Source organism: Trichoderma gamsii (assembly GCF_001481775.2).
Source record: "Trichoderma gamsii strain T6085 chromosome Unknown Scaffold_35.2, whole genome shotgun sequence".
Taxonomy (NCBI): domain Eukaryota; kingdom Fungi; phylum Ascomycota; class Sordariomycetes; order Hypocreales; family Hypocreaceae; genus Trichoderma; species Trichoderma gamsii.
In genome coordinates this window covers 43,821-62,854 of record NW_020171372.1, presented here as the reverse complement: position 1 = coordinate 62,854, position 19,034 = coordinate 43,821, and the positions used below count along the sequence as shown (strand labels likewise).

General features: G+C 48.5%; 7 protein-coding genes across 7 annotated transcripts; 2 read left to right on the top strand and 5 right to left on the bottom strand.

The window, feature by feature from the left end:
- Positions 1-208: 208 nt before the first annotated feature.
- TGAM01_v208371 (carboxylesterase) lies at positions 209-2,107 on the bottom strand (the record flags this gene model as incomplete). Its single annotated transcript, XM_018808356.1, has 4 exons — positions 209-1,087; positions 1,158-1,349; positions 1,434-1,722; positions 1,797-2,107. 4 exons carry the CDS (start codon positions 2,105-2,107, stop codon positions 209-211), a joined length of 1,671 nt encoding a protein of 556 aa, XP_018658402.1.
- A 2,793-nt stretch (positions 2,108-4,900) lies between these two features.
- Positions 4,901-5,002, top strand: TGAM01_v208370 (hypothetical protein; the record flags this gene model as incomplete). The annotated part of the gene is made up of 1 exon (XM_024550315.1): positions 4,901-5,002. One exon carries the CDS (start codon positions 4,901-4,903, stop codon positions 5,000-5,002), a length of 102 nt encoding a protein of 33 aa, XP_024404923.1.
- A 302-nt stretch (positions 5,003-5,304) lies between these two features.
- Positions 5,305-6,670, bottom strand: TGAM01_v208369 (hypothetical protein; the record flags this gene model as incomplete). Its single annotated transcript, XM_018808354.1, has 2 exons — positions 5,305-5,714; positions 5,785-6,670. The coding sequence occupies 2 exons, from the start codon at positions 6,668-6,670 to the stop codon at positions 5,305-5,307; spliced, it is 1,296 nt and encodes a 431-aa protein (XP_018658400.1).
- A 1,786-nt stretch (positions 6,671-8,456) lies between these two features.
- Positions 8,457-8,909, top strand: TGAM01_v208368 (hypothetical protein; the record flags this gene model as incomplete). The annotated part of the gene is made up of 1 exon (XM_018808353.2): positions 8,457-8,909. One exon carries the CDS (start codon positions 8,457-8,459, stop codon positions 8,907-8,909), a length of 453 nt encoding a protein of 150 aa, XP_018658399.2.
- A 773-nt stretch (positions 8,910-9,682) lies between these two features.
- TGAM01_v208367 (PIF1) lies at positions 9,683-11,509 on the bottom strand (the record flags this gene model as incomplete). The annotated part of the gene is made up of 1 exon (XM_018808352.1): positions 9,683-11,509. The coding sequence occupies one exon, from the start codon at positions 11,507-11,509 to the stop codon at positions 9,683-9,685; it is 1,827 nt and encodes a 608-aa protein (XP_018658398.1).
- Positions 11,510-12,756: 1,247 nt separating this feature from the next.
- Positions 12,757-17,295, bottom strand: TGAM01_v208366 (hypothetical protein; the record flags this gene model as incomplete). The annotated part of the gene is made up of 4 exons (XM_024550314.1): positions 12,757-15,887; positions 15,940-16,276; positions 16,334-16,898; positions 16,958-17,295. 4 exons carry the CDS (start codon positions 17,293-17,295, stop codon positions 12,757-12,759), a joined length of 4,371 nt encoding a protein of 1,456 aa, XP_024404922.1.
- A 1,297-nt stretch (positions 17,296-18,592) lies between these two features.
- On the bottom strand, positions 18,593-18,949 carry TGAM01_v208365 (hypothetical protein; the record flags this gene model as incomplete). The annotated part of the gene is made up of 1 exon (XM_024550313.1): positions 18,593-18,949. The coding sequence occupies one exon, from the start codon at positions 18,947-18,949 to the stop codon at positions 18,593-18,595; it is 357 nt and encodes a 118-aa protein (XP_024404921.1).
- Between the last annotated feature and the right edge of the window lie 85 nt (positions 18,950-19,034).

Genomic DNA, 19,034 nt, shown 5'->3' with positions numbered 1-19,034 from the left:
ATCGCTTGTATCGTCTCCTGTTTACTTGGCTAATTGGAATAACGCAAAGCCGGGTAATCTTCAAAGTCCAAGACCAGTGAAAAGTCGCTGAATCTAACCGTAGCCGTGAGGCAGTGTTTTATAAGAAGACTAACAAGTTCTACATGATGAGTCTGATCTGGGCATCTTGAATGAAACACCAACTCCCATAACGCCTCTGCTCCCTCCCTTACGGCCCGCTCACTTTCCCATGAGCTTGCAGAGCCAATAACTCTTCTCGTATCTCGTCCCAAAATGAGCAAACGCTGTAGTCTATCTCGCCCACAACAGTCTCGTTCGCCAGATACAGCATTCCCATGGCCTCGCTTCCCTGACTTCCTCCAGAGTAGCGCGGCCAATGAGCTCCAGGGCTTGCTACAGCTGCCATACTATCCCAAGAAGATATAATCTGCTTGCTGACCTGTAAGTCGTCTGCAGTAGAGCTGCAGTTCCCCCCGGGTGCGGGTAACCCGTCCAACACACCAAAAACAAATGGAAGCTCCGCGGTGTGCGTGGCACCAAGAAAGCTGTGGACAAAAGGAACATCGGGGACAGACGTCATCCAAGTGCAAGAGGGAACGCGGGCGAAGGAATAGGCAAACACAGGGACCCTGTTGGCGATGCCCTTCTGAAGGCCTCTGTGGGTCGTACACTTGAAGGCGTAGTCAGTGTAAATGGCACCGATGGCAGCGTCGGCAGAGTTGGGAACAGAAGCGGTTGGTGGAAATTTGGAGAGCGGATAGGTGGAATTGACGCGCGACGCAAGCGGGCCAAACTGATAACCCAAGAAGTCGTCGTAAGTATCCTGAGTTTGCTTTGTCAAGTTTTGCGAATAGGTAGCCAAAACGAAGAGCATGCCCTCTGACGTGGTCGAGCCGAAAACAGATGGAACCTTGACACCGGCTGAAGCAGGCGCCTTGGGAATTACTTTGCCATCTACAAGAGGTCCCCAGCTAAAGCCTCGGCCGAGATGGGAGATGGGGCTACCGATTGTCGGTCCAACTCCAGCGGGCATCTGTAAAATAGCTTTTTGCATCTCGGCTACGCTCTTAGAATTGATACAGGAGAACTAAAGCAAGACGGTCAGATTTGGAGAACACGTTTAGAAACGTAAAATGGTGTAACAGTGAGCCACTTACATCTGATGGCTGGCAGCCCAGACCAGTAAGGAAAAGATCATTCCAAGGTTGAGCCTCCGCAACAGATGCAAAATCGCTACCACCTCCCGATTCCATAATGGCAGCATTGATCAGACTAGGGGCCTCATCCATAGTCGCAATGGCAAAAGTATTGAAAGCGCCAGCTGACTGTCCGAAAAGAACCATCTTATCCTATATTTCATTAACAAGGATGATGACGCACGTTAGCAGTTGAAGAAAGAAAAGTGATATGGGCAGAGTTAAAGAAAGACTAACAGGATCGCCGCCAAAGGACTTGATATTATCCTTGATCCATTTTAGCGCCAGAAGCTGGTCTTGTATGCCAAAGTTGCCACCGATTCCAGCCTTGTCAGCCGCCAGGAAGCCCAAAGGTCCAACTCGATAGTTAACATTGACCTGAATGGCGTTCTCGGCAGCGTAACATCCTGTGTACATTGCATTGGAAATACCTCCTGCCTCATTGCTGCCACCAAAGATCCATATCTTGACAGGGAGCTTGGATTCATGAGGCTTGTGCTCCGGAACCCAGATGTCAAGGAAGAGGCTTTTTGGTCATCATTAGATAGGTGTAACAAGAGATATGTGCATAAAAAAGTCTATAGCAGTACAGTTACGTACCAGTCTTCAGATTGCGCTCCTGTCTCAATGAAAGTCGTCCCAAACTGCGGACAGGCCGGAGCGGCAACCGTTGCGTTTCGTTTGTTGAACACTTCAGTATATGGCGCAGGAGCGTGAAACCTCTTTGGAGGATTTGCGTAAGGAATAGACAAGAAGAAGTTTACGTCTGTTGTGTTGCATTTTCCACCCAACAGTGTCCCATGTCTTGTCGTAACCGATGGGGTCGACGGCAATGAACTTGGGCACCCAGTATTAGCGTAGCATGGCGCTGCCGCTAGGAGAGTGGTGAGAACGAGGGAGAGCAGCGCCATCTTGCCAATCTGAGCAAATGGGCTATAGGAGAGAAGAGGATGATTTAGGATGGATGTGTTGACGCGTTGGAAGGAATAACGGGTTGTTTAAATGCTGAAGAAGACCATCGTATAGCTCTAGGGATGCTCATTTGCGACCCATGAAACCCATGGCGAATTTCAACAAGATCCCCTAGACAGAACATGTAAGCCTCAAATCCACTCAGTTCCAAATGCTAGTAAGGTATGGGATTATTACCAATATCTTGACCATCACAGTAGTTACTATCTCGAAGCATTGTGCTTGCAAGGAGAAAGTCCAAATGCAGACAGTATAGAGCAGCGACAGAGTCCCTGATTGGCCAGTTCGCAAGACTAGCTAGGCGAAGCATAGCGCAGCCTCAACTAAGACGTTGTCATACTTTAGTACGATCCAAGTATAACAGGGCTTGGCGCCGGCCGCGTCGTATTTCCTTAGGCTTGCAGTGTTAATGAGTCGTCTTGGCCCCACACGATAGGATTTCGCGAATAGTAATAAACAATAATTAATCATAATAGGGCTAACGAAAACGAAGAAGAGGAAGAACGGCCAGCTGTTTCGCCGTCAACTCAACTAGCCGGGGGGGAATTCGCCAATATACCACAGGTCAGGATCCGAAATTGACGAGGTTGTCTGCTCCAGTTTTATCGCCATCGATATGGCTAGCTGTATGCCCATGCGGAGGCCCAGTTCTCGCAAAACGACAGCAATCCAGTCTCGCTGGTCTTTGGGTGTAGTGCTCAGCGATCCAGCCAGGAACAGTGGCCATAACAGCGTGTATCCACCTGGTTTGGCTCGTCTCAAGTCTGGCCTTGCAGCTTCGAGGCTGCCTCTCGAGTAGCGTCTGTTGCACCTATCGCCCATAATGTACGGCACACTGGAGCAAATCCCGTTTGTCATCTCGGCCAGTATTTTGGCTGAGTGCTTGATCCCCATCTTCTCTTCATCTGTGCCGTATTTTATTGTCGTCGTCATTATGGAATCATGGATCAAGATGCGGACCATGCGGTAGTTATTCCAAGTGGAAGCAACCCAGAAATCCGGATACTCGTCATATTGAAACATCTGGCCCCCAGCCGCTGTGTTAGTCCCTGGAACTAGAGATCTGTACGATCTATAATTCCACGAATCCGGAAGCTTCGACTTCCAGTCCTCAAGCTTGTGATCGATTGGCTTTAACATGGCAGTCACAGCTGCAGGGCTACGTATGGCCTTTCGCTTGATCTCAGCTCGGATAGCTGCGAGGTCCTCATTTAGCTCAGAAAAGCGGTTGAGGGAAGCCTCGTCTTTCTTTCTGGGATTCTCAGTCCATCGTGACCACGTCTTGAGAGTGTAAGGTAATGGCATCTGTAGCTGGTGGCAAGTCGAGACCTGCGAATTATTAGCATGCGCCAAACTTGTCGCTCATGGGTATGCCTGTTTTTTATTTTAAAGGGAAGAGATTCATACAATAAGACGACGTAGCTGAATAAATAAAATGACGGATACTAAATTGCGAAACTGGCTTGGGCCTCGAAGCTGAACACATTGAGCGCCGGCTATAATGTGGCGGCCGAAAGACTCCATAGAAGTCAAGTCACCATTAGAAATCATCTAGTGCAGCAGTCAGCTCCTGCATGTGTTCAACTTGATTGCAAAAGGATGAGGGGAACAAAATGATGTTTTACCTCAAAAGTACCCATCAGCATGACAGCTGCCAGCGTGCTATCAGATTTCATGTGGACGGGATCCTGCAGATCAACTTGCAACTGCTGGATGGCTTTTCCGTATGAACGATATGCATCGTATTTCCACGAAGTTGAAGCCCCAGCATTTGCCAAAGCGGCAAGTCCCGTGGCTGCAACAATGGTACTAAGCGCTCCTGTAGGCGGTTCGTGTTGAAGCAGGATCGGCAAATGCTCGTGGACTCCTGGAGAGATGCCGGTGCTGGCGCAGAGCTCGGGACTAAACGCGTATTGATACAGGAAAAAGGCTGTAGCCCTGTCTGTAATTGCAGGCGCCAAGTCGATGATTCTCTGCCCGTCTCTTGGTTCCAACGGCGGGCCAATGCTTGCTTGCTGAGAGCCTCCGGGCGCGGCACGTCTGCGGTGGTGCCGGAACATGACATCGGCCTCGGAAGGTATGCCCGGACACGCCCATCCGGATCTTTTGCACTGGGAACATTCGGGCTGCAGTCTGTCACACTACATTGCGGGTTAGATTCAGAGTACCAGTGTGTAGAGGTACAATGACCAGGAAGTTTTGGTGGATTCATTCATTACTTTGATCCTGCGCGTTTTGCAAGTGGCACAAGCCATGCTAGGCTTTCCGGTATTCACCATCTTGGCGACCTTCTTATTAGTCGGTCAATTGCGCGCTTCAAATGATTGCTATGTGCGATCGATTCAATTGTCATCGGAATGCCAGTGCTGCGAACTTGCTGCGAACTTGCTGCGAACTTGCTGCGAACTTGCTGCGAACTTGCTGCGAATCTCATCCATCTCATTTCGTCTTGTCCCGGGGGACGGCATCCAGGTAAGTAGTGGCTCTGTCATCCCTCGTTTTTAGATTGCTCTAAATGGCATAGTGTGATGAGTCCAATGGATGGGGATGGGGAACCCTCAGCCCTACCATTTTAGGCCGTGTTGCCGCCAATAGCTATGTATCTCTTTGCCTCGAGTGGATAAACAAGGAGGAAGATAAGCGCTGAGTGCGTCGTTCATACGTGAGTAAGCAATAAACGTGTTGTGAGGGCAAATCTCTTGTACTGATACAATACAGTAGATCGCCCAGTAATGGTCCCAGAATATTGCCGCGAAAGAAGAACTGCTGATCGCTACAAAAAGCCACGGGTGGATACGAGTCGTGGCAGGGTCACCGTAACTATAAACTCGTAGCGCTGCCGTCTCCATGCTGGTCAAATAATCGTGGGAAATGATGGAAGAGAGGAATTGGCAAAGCGAGGATGTCGTTGTAAACAGTGGTTGTGGAGACGCTTTTCACGAGAAGGAGCGGAAAGATGGTGCATCTTTCCCAAATGGAAGAGACTTGTGCAAAGTAGCAGGAGCAACACGACGAATCCGGAAAGAAGAAAAACAAGAGACAGAAAGCAGTCATATGTCAATTGGTTTATGAACCATATATTCAGTGGCATATATATTCAATTAGATGGCTATCGTCAATCATTATGGGCTCCATGTTAAAGGTACGGATGGTTGGGAAACGTTAGGTGAGCTTGCAAGGGCATTGAAGTAATCTGCTCCATGACAGATTCTTGCACTCCCTCCATCTCTTCAAGTATCCTGTTGTTGATCGTGTCCGTAAACTCATTCACCACATCACTCTTTACCCGCTCCTCTACAGCATCAATCTGATCTGCGATACTGTAGTTGTTGATGGCCAACTGCTCATTTACCTTGCACAAGTGAGCAGATAGCATCTCCTGGACTTTGTCCTCATGCGCAGACAGCATCGCCCCCACCCTGCGCTCATGAGCGGTGAGCTTTGCCTCGAGCATGTCTCCAATGAGGGCTTGCATAGCTGCAATTCCCGTCGACTTGGAGTCATGCCCCATCGCAGAGCTCTCATCATAAGACCTTTTTCTCTTAGCTAGACAAGCAGTTAGCACATGTAGAAGCACCTGAAGGCGTTGGCCGATTTGCGTAGATGGAATACTTACTAGATCGTGAAGGAGGAAAACTTGGGTTGGCCTCTTCATAAGCTGGGAGCTCTGGGGCAACAAGGGCAACAGGGGCAGCAGCACTACCCTGGTCACAAACAGCTTCAAACGGACCATCGCCTTCAACCGCCCGAGCGCCATGGCCTTGATACAGAGACTTCAAGTTTGCGAGAGCTGCAATGGTTGAGAATTTGTGCTCTGTGATGTCTTGACAAAATTGCTGCAGCCACGATGATGAGAGCATTCTGCTTGGAAGAGACGCGAAGACGGTGAAATATGTCTGTTGAATAAGGTTACGAAGAGATTGCATCGTGGCTTCTGCTCCAGGCCCAAAACTGGTGTATGTCTTGGGGAGAATGAGGGCAGGTGGTCTACTAAGATCAAAGGTGAGAGCAATGGTAGGCGGGCCAAAAGGTGAATATTGGGGCTGTGAGGTGAATGAAAGCTGGCGTATTCGCTCTGGATATATGAAGATGTAGGCGTTTACGAGGCCATGCCGAGAAGCACCAGGTGCGCCCTCCAGGTGCAAGGTTGTGTGAAGTTTCAAAAATGCGCGGCCATGCTGTCCAGCCCAGTGTATATCTAGCAAGACATTATCCATGGTTTGGTCAAGCCAGCAAGCCTCTGCGCGTATTTTCGTGCGGTCTATTTTACTGGGCCATGTCGGTTGGATATCTTGAATTCTCGTCCTAGGCGACTCTGGCGATGAAGGCAATGAAGGTGATGAAGGCGCGGCATCAATCGCCACCGCTTGACAGCCAGTATCGACATTTCCTTGATCTGCTTGCGAATTTCCTTCATGTAGCTCACTCGAGCGCGGAGTATTCGGATTCGTGGAAGTCGCCGAGGCAGTTGAGGCTGCTGGAGAGAAAAGAGGATCTGCCATGTTGTCGACTACGGCTGGTAGCTAGATGATGAAGTCAGTAGTGATGAAGCCAGACGAACGTGAAGAGGAAAAAGCCCTCAAGAAATAGCTTGAGATTCCCGCCCGCCCAGGCTTGTATGCGATGGCAAGAGTAGCCTTGACTCATGGAACGTGAAAAGAATTACGAAGAGATGGCAATAACGAAGACGGAGCTGAGATGCCACAGTTGTTGCCGAGCGTCTTCGTGCACATTGCCCAGCCACGCTACCACGACGATCTCCAGTCTGCCCTGAAGCCGACACCCAGGGTCTTTCGCCGGCCGTAGACGGCGAGTAGAAGCCTGTAGAACCGGTGCCGGTCGCCAAACTGTTCGTGTGGTCGTAGCCGTGAGCAAGTGCAGCGAAAGCGCTCTTGAAACAGATGCGGCAGTCTCGTTGCCTTGTCGTTCGTTTGATGGAGAATGTGTGAGCGGTGGAGTTGGAGGGAGGAGACGAAGCCAGAACTAGAGCAAAGGGAAGCAAAAGTCACCTGACTGATGACCCACTTTTACTCTGACTGTGCTTACCTAATCATTCATTCACCTGCGCCGGCGTATAAGTGTGGAACGCATCAAATTAACTGCAGCTCCCATTGTAGAGTAAAGAAGATATATCTCATGGCACCAATCAGTTTCTTGAATCAGGGCTTGAAGCTAGTGTTGACGCTCAAATCTTAATGCGCGAGGCTGGGAATTTGATTACTTGAGCGCCAAGTCCCCCAATCAAAGCGCGATCGCCCGAGTCGGCCCATGTACCTGAATCATCAACAGCTGTATCCAATGTAGACATAAAAAAATGCTTTACACTCAAAAAAGATGGCAAATGACACATTTTCTCTCTACGAAAAAGTACTGCACGGGCGGATTGGCATTTTGAAGATGCCATTAGTCAAGATTGACAGCAGGGGCGGCATTTGATGTCAGCCCATCGCCAACGGCGTCTGCCCAAGCCATGGTCAAGACGAAGAGGCATGTCAAAAGAAAAAGAAAGAAATAATAGAATATTGGAGTTTGCGCTCTTGCAGTGATGTTGTAATAATAAGCCCCTTTACTTGATGATGAAAGTTGCTGCTGCCTGCCTCCTGCCTCAACCGTGTTTGTCAAGACTACCTCACATGTACCAAGATGTTTGTTCTAGTCGCAAAAGTCAAACTCATCACCTTCACACTATATTATATCCCTATATTTTACAACATGCTTGAGAAATTCTTCACTGTGGCTCTTCGAGCCAGAAGCGTCGATCAATACGGAGGCACGCTTGAGGTGCTTCTCTTCAACGGCCGGGCTAGATCCCTCGTCAGGCTGCTCGCCGTCCCCGTAGAGCCAACTCCAACCTCGACTCCGCCAGCTGATGGCCCTCATCTCGCACAATCTGGTCATCATCATCATCATCAGCAGCAGCAGATTCCCCTTCTCAATCTCCCGGCCGAACTCCATTGGATGATATTCTAGCAGACTAATCGCATCGAAGACGCCCTCAGCCTCGGGCTAGCTTTTCCGCAATTCCGCGACATAACTCGCAGGCGGGTCCACGAGCATCTTCGCCTGCTGTTCGGGCCATGGGCTGATCAAGAGATTGTATGCGTGGGAGAAAATACTGAGCCGGATGACTTTCCCGCTATATTCTCCTCAGAGAAAGAGCTCCAACCTATAACTCAGCAGCAACGCTTGGAGCATGATCCAAGCACACAAGAGGTTATCAGCGTAGAACCAGCGACTCTCTACGACTATACCAGAACCGGAGTTTCGGAAGTTCAAAAAGAGCCATGTATGCTAGACGAAATCTTTCGGCTGAGAGAGCAATTCACCTCGCGGCGATTGTGCACGAGCGCCGATCTCATCACTCTAGGCCTGCGCCCTCGAAGCGATCGCGAATTCCTTCCCACAAACGAGCCATGGATCCTTCGAAATCTTACCAAGAAACAATTTGTCCGTGCCGAAGCCGTTGCATTAAAGCCAGAGTTCATCCACGGCCCGGATATTAATGTTATAGGCTTTGGCGAAGTCTTACTCACGCGGATCTGCTGGTCTTCTGCGCCCGCCGTTGGCATTGAAGATCCCACGAATATCTGCAGGGGAGTATGGGCAGGGCACCGCTTCGACATAACAACGCTCGCTAGGCACCAGAAAGAGACTGGAGATGAGGACGACTGGGCTGATGTGAGCGAGGAGATTGCAGAGGATATTGCGACTATCTGGCGAAGCAACTTTGGCGCTGATTAGCGAGAATTTCTTTGCGAATTTGAGTGAGGCAGAGACGAAGACCGATAATGAGGATGGATGAAAGCTCGAAAGCGATATTGACGAAAAATTGGAAGGGTGGAATAAAAGGTCTGGAGCGATATTAGCGATTCAGTGAGATTCTGCTTCATTTTTGGCTGAACATCTTGATTCCATAGACCTTACACTCTAAGAAAAGCGCTTTTCACCGTATTCAGCGCAGAAGCAATGTATCAACACAAGCCCAGCTTAGCAACAGTAGCATATACCAAGGAGATTCTGCCTTCTGACATGCATGCGCAACCCTAGGTCTACTAAACAGTAGCAGTATATATCCAGGTTGTCCACCCTTGCCCTGTATCCAGCGGCTATTTATTCCTGAATTCTGCACTCCCTCTTGAGGCATCCAAACAGACTGACTGTATCAAAAAATAAACGCTCTTCGCTTCCACCGAAAACAAATAAGATTTAGCAAAGCAAACGCTTAGCAATAGAGGATAACTCGTCTTCCAAAAAGCTACCTGCAGCAAAATATGTGCGTCCCCTTCCTGCTAAAGCACGATGACAACGTAGTATCTTCAAATATCGAGATGAACGCCCAATGGAAAATTGAGCCAAGTTTTCAATTACCGCATCTTTGTGCGTTTAGTTGCAGACGCGGTGTCGCTCACACATTTAGTGTCGTTCCCCGATGATGATGGCCTCTCCCTTTTCCAGATTGTCGTTGCGTGCTTTCCTTGCTGCTGCTCACTCACTTCCCCAATTATAAGAGGCCTTCATTTGCTCCCGTGTGCTTCGCCATATCCACTCTTCTTCTCAAGGTGTCCTGAATATTCTCGAATTGATCTAAATAGCTCGTTGCCGAACTTTGCCTCCAAAAAGACTCGAACATCGTCATTCCCCCCCCTTGCGAGTAATCCGTCTGAGTTGCCCTCGATTTTGAGGCCTTGGAGGCTTGTCGCTCTAGACAATCCGACGTACACCTGGCCCGCCTCAAAAGCATTGGACAGGTCAACAATGACGCGATCTAGCGTCATGCCCTGGCTTCTGTGAACGCTCATGGCCCATCCGGCGATCAAGGGCACTTGAGTCCGATGTAGCAAAGAATATGGCTCTTTATCGCCTACCGAGTTCACTGTACACGTTGCGTATATGGTTCTCTTCAGGCCATTGTGGAATAGCACGCGAGGCCACGCCTTGGCCGCCCATGAATTACTTGACTGTAGTTGATATTCCACAAAACGGTGTATCTGCCTCTCTCTGAGCTTTGCATGATCCCCGGTGAGGCGTTGCTCCGAAGGAATAGAGTCAGCGTTGTCACCGGTTGCAGTTCTAGGGAGTTTTTCAGGGCTATATGCTTCAAAGCCGCATATGATGCCCTGGCTTCCATTGACCAGTCCTGCTTTTATGTCAAGATTTACCTGCAGGATCACGAGCATGCCACCTCGCAGTATGACGCGTGGTTCCAGGCGTTGGTCTCTGCAAGCCTCCAGGGTTCCGTCATACTGTCGTCTTGTGTACTGGGGGAGATCGTTATGCTCCTCCGTACGTGGTTCAAAGCCATCGAGAGCTTCATACTGGTATCTTGGTGTCTTTAACTTATTGAAGCTTTCTTGATTTATCCTTTGTACTTCTCTTCTTGTGCAGAGTAGCTTCGTAGCTTTTTGGACCTCGCAAGGATGATTCATCAGTATCGCTATCTCTTGTGGCAGAAACGGAATTCCAAGACGGCATTTCTGGAGCATTCTGATGAAGGACTCGTCTTTTTGGCGGTGAATCTCTTTCAGATTCACGTAATGGAAATTGGCTTCCTCCCAAGCAGAGCTCCTAAAGGCCCATTTGTCCGTCTCTGGAAAGGGGCCATGATTGTTGTCGCAGTTGAACTCGGCTCCATCCTCGTCGGAGATGAGCTTCTGTCCGCACACGACGCAAAACTCGAATGGCTTGACAGGCGGCAATTGGCAAAAATCTCCCGTGACGATGACCTGGACTCCCCCAAAGGGCGGAGCGTCTCCATTATCGATGGGAGCATCTCCCTCAAAGGACGGGCCGTCTCCCCCGCCGTGCCACCGGTTCCAGCAAATCGCCGCTTTCATGCACAAATTGATGCGCTCGAGATGGTGATTCTCCACCATGCTAATTTCGTCAATAATGAGCACATCTGTGTCTCTCAGACGTTCCCTAACGTGCCTGCGGAACCCTTTGTGCATCAGCTTTTTAATGGGAAGCTTGTGATGGTCTGGCGTCCAGCCCATGTAGGACCATGTCGACATGCCGTTGACCTGGAGCGCTGCTCGGCCGGTGGGTGCAACGATGTGGACGATTTTACCCTGGGCTCTCAGCATATTCACTGCGACCTTGAGCGCGGTGGATTTTCCGCAGCCTGCTGATCCAGTAAAGAAGACATTGTTGCCTGTTGCGATGAGGTCAATCAGGTCTTGCTGCTCCTTGCATAGAGTTGGCGCTGTGCTGGGTGGAGGCAGTGGCCTGGCATCTTGCGGGAAGGGCTGGCTTGAGGCGAGGGCTGCTGCCTTGAGTTTCTCGTCAATTTTGCTCATCTCCTCCATCTCATCCGAGTCGTATATCTCGTGAACCTCAACCATCTTCACCTAACAAATAGCACTTACATACCTACTAGGTATGGTCCTACCTGTTAGTATGTTTGTACTCTGCAGTTGTTCGATGCTGCAGATAAACAACGTCAGGCCGCAACTACACTAGAGCGACGCTTACCAAATGCTGGATAGCACGCTGAGGCTCCACATATAACGTCTGGTCAAACAGAATCCACTCGTGCTCCATAGCGACGCGAATCAGCAAACGCGCAGGAGGGGCGAGGTCAAAGCGTGTTGATTGGGCTGAGTTGACTGAGTTGCGTTGAATGCATCTGATGTGCCTGATTGAGTACTTGTACACTGTGCCATTGCACTTTTCTCTGGCCGCCAAGAACGGCTTTTACAGTTCTAGTGTTAGTAGTGCTTGAAATGCTGGAATTTAGCGGCCCGAGCGCTATAATTTCCGGCCCAAACAAGAATTTGGCCGGGCCCGTGGGGAAAAAGGACCTTTGAATATCGAAGGCTTAAAATGGATGCAAATCAAATATCTTGAGGCAGCATTTCAATCTACAAATAAAAAACAAGCCCCGAAGCTGGTTACATGGCTTCATTCTACATGTCTTCTACACATCACCTTCAGGCAACTTCACTTGATCGTTTGTTTCCGGCGAGAAAATCTTGAAAAACATCAAACAACGTCAACATCATAGGGTAGGTTTCATTTGTTTGCTGTAGTCCAGTGGAACTACAACTAGCAGCAGAGTGCATGCAGCAGAATTGCGGTCCGGACGCCGCTAACGCCTCGCTAGCCTCACCTTGGGCCGGATCTGGACCAGCCCACCCCACTGTAAGCCCACTCGAGCCTCTAGCTCGGTGTAAACCAAACAAATTTTGCGCGATGGAAAAAAAAACAAAAATTGGGAAGAGGGCCGCGTTTGTCAAAGTCTGATAGCATGATTCAACTCGCATTCTCTTCAACAATCCACCAAGAGCTTAACCAGCTTAGCCCGGTTAGCTCAATCGGTAGAGCGTGAGACTCTTAATTCACACGCTCTGATGTGGCGATGCGATATCTCAAGGTTGCGGGTTCGACCCCCGCATTGGGCTTTTCCTATACAACCAAATTGCCTGGTTAAGATATCAAGGTGGTTCTTTTTCTTTTTTTTTTTGCTTCTTTCTTGCATTTGCTTCCTTGTTCCCTTCCATCGCCGTTCATCGCTTGGGTAGTGAACGGGTCCGATGCCAACCAAATCCTCGATAGCATTGTGTGATTATTGTATACCGCCTCCCTCCCTTCATTTGCGCTTCAATAATTTCAACAGGTTTCCAGAACGCCTCCCAGCATCTCGTATGTCGATATCGATCCATCGACTTGCACCCGGTGCTCCGTCAAGCCATCCAGGACATTGCGGAAGGTTGAAGTGGGTAGTGGTACTTAGAGATTGTACCAGGCTTTTCCATTCCTTTCGAGTACACACGTTTAGGCGCCCTCCATGCTCGATGAGAACCGTAATAGACAGCACAATATTGCCAGCTCCTGGAGGAAATGTATTCTCTGCATTGCCTTTTATCCAGCAGTCGATCGGGGTCAGCCTTTCCGTGGTCAGTTCGTTAGGACTGGCGCCGTTCTCTAAAAGATGCCTCGTAATTTCATGATGACTAGAAATGTGAATGGCCTGGACGGTATCTTTTATGCCGCGCAGTCTCATAGACTGCCTAAAGAGAGCAAATTCATCAACCGCCAAGCCTTCCATTTGACACGTAATGCTGAAACCCGATTCGAAGAATGTGTCCAGCACCTCCTGACAGAAGGCTATCAAGGGATTGACATCCACGTTTGATGCAACGCCTTCCTTGACTACCCATGATGCTTCGTTATGTTGATGACTTAGTATCGTCAGGAAGCCTATATGGCTGTTGTGGATCGGGAATCCTTGAGCCACCATATCTTTGAGCGTATTGAGAGCGCTGGCACTATCAATTCTTCCCTTTTGAATCATATTTCGCAATATAAGAAATACCAGCGGAGCTCTGTCAGCATTAACACGAGCATCGCGTTTCAAGGCATCGCTACAGAGCAACTTTAATCCATAAGCTAGGGCAATCTCCAGGGTCGTGTACTTCTGTTGTTCAAGTTTCGGAAGAAAATTACCTCCTTCTGGTGGCTCCCAGACCACATGCTGAAAGAGGGCAAAAGCGCTTTCTCCTGTAGTAGACTCTGCTTCCCGTGCGTAATAGAGGGCTTTACTGCTCACAGTCAACACGGGTGAATGGTGATCGTGAAATCCTTTGTGTCGCGGGCCTTCCCTGAAAATTGTATACTTCAAAAGTATTGAATAACCATTCTCCTTCATAATACGATACCTATCTTCGAGAACGACCTTTTTAAACTCGGGGAGCTGAACGAATTCCACAAGGGTTTGGTGAAGCAACTGGAGCTGGCTTGAAGAGACATCCTCAATCAAGCCGCCTGAGTGAGCCCTGAGGTCTTCGACAGAATATCGATGAGCGACATCTCGAGACCTAGCCTTTAACGCAAAAAGGTCCCCCACGCTATTTGCTTGTGCACAGGCTAGAATATCTGGGACTTGAGAAAGAAATATTGTATCTGTTGATTTGCTGATAACCTCGAGCAAGCAATAGGCCTCCCAGCGGTAGGAAGAAGGTATTCTGGTAATAATGAGTTTGTAGTACTGCTCTAAATCATTGGGTAGAGAGTTTAAAATGTCAATGAGCGTTGCGTGAAGTTGCTCTAAACTGTATCCAGCAACAGCCAGCCTGGCAGCATTCTCCAAAAGATCGCTTATCACCAGCTTGACCCACAGGAAGACACCTCTAGCCTGTTTGACAATCTTTTCGGTTAATTCTAGTACTGCTTCCGAGCCTGGTTTATCAGGGACTGCCTTTTCCAAGCAAAGTTCGCGAATGTCGCCCTCGGTAAAGTCATGTATTTGAATCCCAGAATTTTGCCCAAAAGCATCAATAAATGACTGCCAGGGTCGACTGGAGAACAGTATCTTCATTCTAGTTCGACTGCCCATAGCGGTAGTGAGTTTCTTGATAAATTGACAAATTACTTCGGGCGGTCCATCGTGCTCGTCTAAAGCATCGAGGAGTAAGCAAAGATCCAGGTCAATCAAACGTTGACTGGCGACCCTATCCATGGCGTCGCTGAGTTGTTGCAGACTCCAATGTCCTGCCTCAATGCGCCGCTGCTGTGCTTTTCGATAAAAACATCGGATGAGAGTTTCCTTGACCAACTTATCAATGTGGTGATATTTATGCTGTTTCGTGCGATTTTGTAGTAGCGTTTTGAGCTGCGAGAATTGTTCTACTGGATCAATGGCTACTAGCCAATCTTGAATCGTAGAATCGATTTGTTCTCCATTTGGCCATTTAATTTCGGAATTTGAAGCTGAAAAGTAATCCTTTCCGACCATTGTGGAATATTTCAGTTTTTCCGAAGCAAAAACCTTTACCTCAGCAAAGATGCCCAGAGTAGCAAGTTTCTCATCGTCATTACCGTAGAAGATGTCGGTGGTATAAACTCGTCTTTGTGAAATAAAAAGATCCAGAGTCGCAAAGACAGGTTTGTTGCTTTTGAGCATAGATTTTGCAGAAGCGCTTGTGTTTCTAGAAATTAAAAGATCAACGGTCACAAATCCACCCGTCTCCTGGTTGGTTATGTCGTGGGTGAATACTAATTTTTGGGAAATCCAAAGAGCCAAGCTAGTGGAGGCATTTCTGTTCTTGTCTCTGCGAACTATGATTGTAGCATATGTCGAAGTCGGCTGCAAGTGGTCTCGATGCTGAAATATCTGTTCTAAGGTATCCGTATCTTTGCCAATTGCACCACTGGCTTGCCTTGAATCCATGACCATTGTACGAAAAGCTTTGCGGGGCATTTCACACAGCAAAACATGTTGGAGCTGTCTCGAAATCTCCTCGTCTTGAGTAACCTCACATGAACTGACCAAAGCTGCCAAATCCGAAGAAAGAGTCCCAAGATTGTAGTTGCGAACAACTTCTCTGTAAGTCTGCGAAAGATTTGGATGGATCACAAATAAGGACTGGGGAGATTGCTCCAAAATTTGGCCTAGTATTCCACGGTAAAGGCCTTCAAGCGATTTCTGGATGGCGGTACCACGATGATGGAAGAAGAATGTCGCTTGAACATTATTGGTACTGCGATACCAGTTGCGTAGATATTCCGAGGTAAGCGGATTGGTGTGCAGGTATTTTATGAATGTGGACTTTCCAGACCCGGGCTTTCCGGATACCCAGAACAGTTTTTCTTCGCTTTGAAGCCAGCGAGTCAATCCGACCGAAGCCTTGTCGAATGCCCACTGGAAAGAATGCCCGGCCGCTATGTCAATTTGTTCTAATCGAAGATCGCGTTCCGGAGCATTGATCGACTTTAGGATAGCTTGAGAATATTAGTATGGCTCGGCGAAGGAGAGAAAACGCCATAATCTTACCTTTTATATCCCAGAAGTCTGGGTCGAGGGAATTATCAACATGTTCCATTTCTTTTTCAGCTCCTTGGTTACTCTCATGCACAGTCCTTTTTTTTTCAACGGCTGTGTCGTTTACCCCCCCGTAAATTTTCGCAGCGTCGCTTTCAAGCATGTCTCGAAGCTTATACGCGATCCGATCAATTGCTTCATTTCCTTGAGAGAACTTAACCATGTCTGAGTGATTTGCGTTTATTTGTATAGTTGAAGATGGGTCAGTTGTATATCGTTGGCTAGTTGCAGATTGAGGAGACACGAAAACTCTTCCGGGTCCAGATCTCCGATATTTCCCATTAGCCATCTATAGACGTCACTCAACACCATTTCCATAGTACGCAATAACAAAACGAAAACATACCGTTAGTGTGGGAGTTGTCTTGGTTTCATAGGCCCAGAGAAGCTTCATTTTTCGAAGATGCGAGATACCCGAAAATTGCTCTTCTAATATATTGATAAATGGAGACTCGTTTGAGATTTCATTCACAAGTGCATCTTTGTTTGGTTGGTCCTTCAACATGATGTCGAGATCGGAGACGTCAAGGCCCTGGCTCGGAACTCCAAAGAAGATGACTCCTTTTGTGCGAGTCAAGATCAATTCATCCGTTACCCCACTGTCAGCTAGCATACGGAAAGCTTCCTTTAGAATGACCCCTCCGAGGCTATGAGCGAAGAACAACAGCTGTCTATGGCCAGCTGAAGTCCAGCCTCCTTGCTGAAGGGTGCTGATGAAGCTCAATGCGAGATCTGATACCGCTTGGAATGACTTGCTTCCAGCCAGCGTTGTATCGTATCCATACAGAATAAACTTGACATTAGGCACTAAAAGAGGCAGGGTGTCTCGGATCCACATGAATGATTTGTCCTCTCCATGCGGCTGCCATGAGCCCATAGGATGGCTGGCAAGTCCTGATATGACAATGCAGCTTCAACACATTAGTCTTATCGTCGTGCATCTGATCAGTAGTTTCTATGTTTGACATACTCATATTTGTGTTGGTGTTCTGGGACGTCGTTTAAAGGACATAGTCCAAAAAATGTATCATCCAGGAGCAGCGGCTTAGCCAGAGCAAGCACTCGTAGTGGCCACTCTCCTGCTGTCGGATCTTTGCTGACGGCATCAGGAAGCTTCTGAAATGACAAAGTAGCCACTTTGGAGCGCGAAACGGTCCATACTTCGCAGCTGAGAGCCAAAGATGTTACGATGACATCTCGGAGGTCGCCGCCGGGGACAAATGTGCTGACAAGCTGTGTCACACCAAGACGATCCAGGTGCTCAGGAATTCCTCGTAAGCGGTAGACTTTGCTTTGTATAGGTGCCATTGCCCATTCACGCGATTATTATAGTTGTGGTAATAACGAGTCGCAACGAGTTGCGAGCCTCGTCGCCTCACCCACGCTGACGCCAGTTGCCATGGCACCAGTAATTTCTGACTTCGTCCAGCGTCGAAAGGAGACCATGTGACTGCGACTTTCGTCCAGTTACAGGTTGCTACGGATGCCCCATAGATGCCCCGCGGGACATGATATAATCCTTCACGAACTAGGTCGAGGTAGGTATCACTATTTCATCTAGAGAGAGGGGCGGGAGGATGTATATAAGCGCTCTAGTGGGACGTACCATGTCAGTTCTGTGAGAAACTTGAGCTGCAATCGCTCCATCATGAAGATTCTGAATTCGAGAAAATGAAACCGTCGACTGAATTCATGTTAGATGTAAGGATTCCCCAATGTTAAGTCAAGGAGTCTTTGCTAGACAGTTGCGCTCCTGACTTGCGACTGAGATTCGAATCCGAGGCAAGAACGGCAGGGGTGGAAACCGTTACCAGGATTTCATTAAAGGGAAGGAACAGGGTCCATGATTATTTTCTGAGGCATATGTTTTCTTCCAAGCAAGAAAAGCCAGCTCGGCTAATGTTGATGATTTTTGAATCTATCAATGGTGAATTCATTATGTCACATGTAGTTGACCCTTTTCTTTCCTATTAAATGCGCTGCTGCAATTGAGGTCAAAGCGGCGCATTTAAATTACAATACAGCCGCATACAGAGGGCGAAGTATAAGCCCTTGACTCCACCAAAACCGCGCAAGAAACACCAAGAAACACCACAACGGACGCTATCAACGAAATTTACAGAAACGGGAGTCTCTTCACTATTGTTAGAAGGAAATCTCATCAAATTGACTGTCCCAAAATAGTGCATCATTAAACAGTTGCGTCATCAGCCTATTGCGACACTCGCTCACGTGTATAAGCGACAAGACGCTGGAATAGTACAGCGCTATCACAGGGGCAATCTCGCTATAACTGAGCAGAGAAGCCACTGTGTGAAAGCGAGCGATAGGCGCCCGCGTGTAGGATTTAGTCCAAGCCTACCAGATTACCGCATTGCCTCGCAAAATCAGCATGTGGTAACACGGCGCCACCAATTTCATGCAATTTCGCACTTCTCATTTCGCAGCTGTGTTTCCCAATCATCTCCTCCCCTTCCTCTTGGACTTTCAATAATTTGACACCTCATCATTCTCGAGTCCCGACTCTGACCATTCCATCCTCTCTCGGTCATGTCAATGCATGTCAATGTATAGTTCTCCCAACTCAGGTGTCTCCATTACCTACCTATGCAATATGACATGTCTCGCTAACCCATGGCAAAGGAGCTGAACCCGCTAAACTCACGAGCGAGACCCGAGTCAAGCGCCAAGCCCAACGTGGACCTCCCTGCGTCAGTAGCACCAAAAAGTTGCATGTAAACTGTTTGCTGCTTTGGCTTGGCTCTCTCATGGCTGAGTAGGATGGAAGGATGGGTGGTTGTGTGGAGAATTGGGGGCAATGGCGACAAGAGAAAACAAAAAGAGGCGCTCGCTCGCTCGCTCGCTCGACGAGAGGCGTACCGCGTACCGAGTACACGACACATGCAACTTCACCCAACTTGCCCCCATCCAGAAAGGCTCCGCGGGCGCATCCGATTGGCATCGCAAAATAGCATCAGCCCACAGCTTCGTTGGGCAGAGACACAGAGACACAGAGACGCAGACACAGATACCACACACAGACGCAG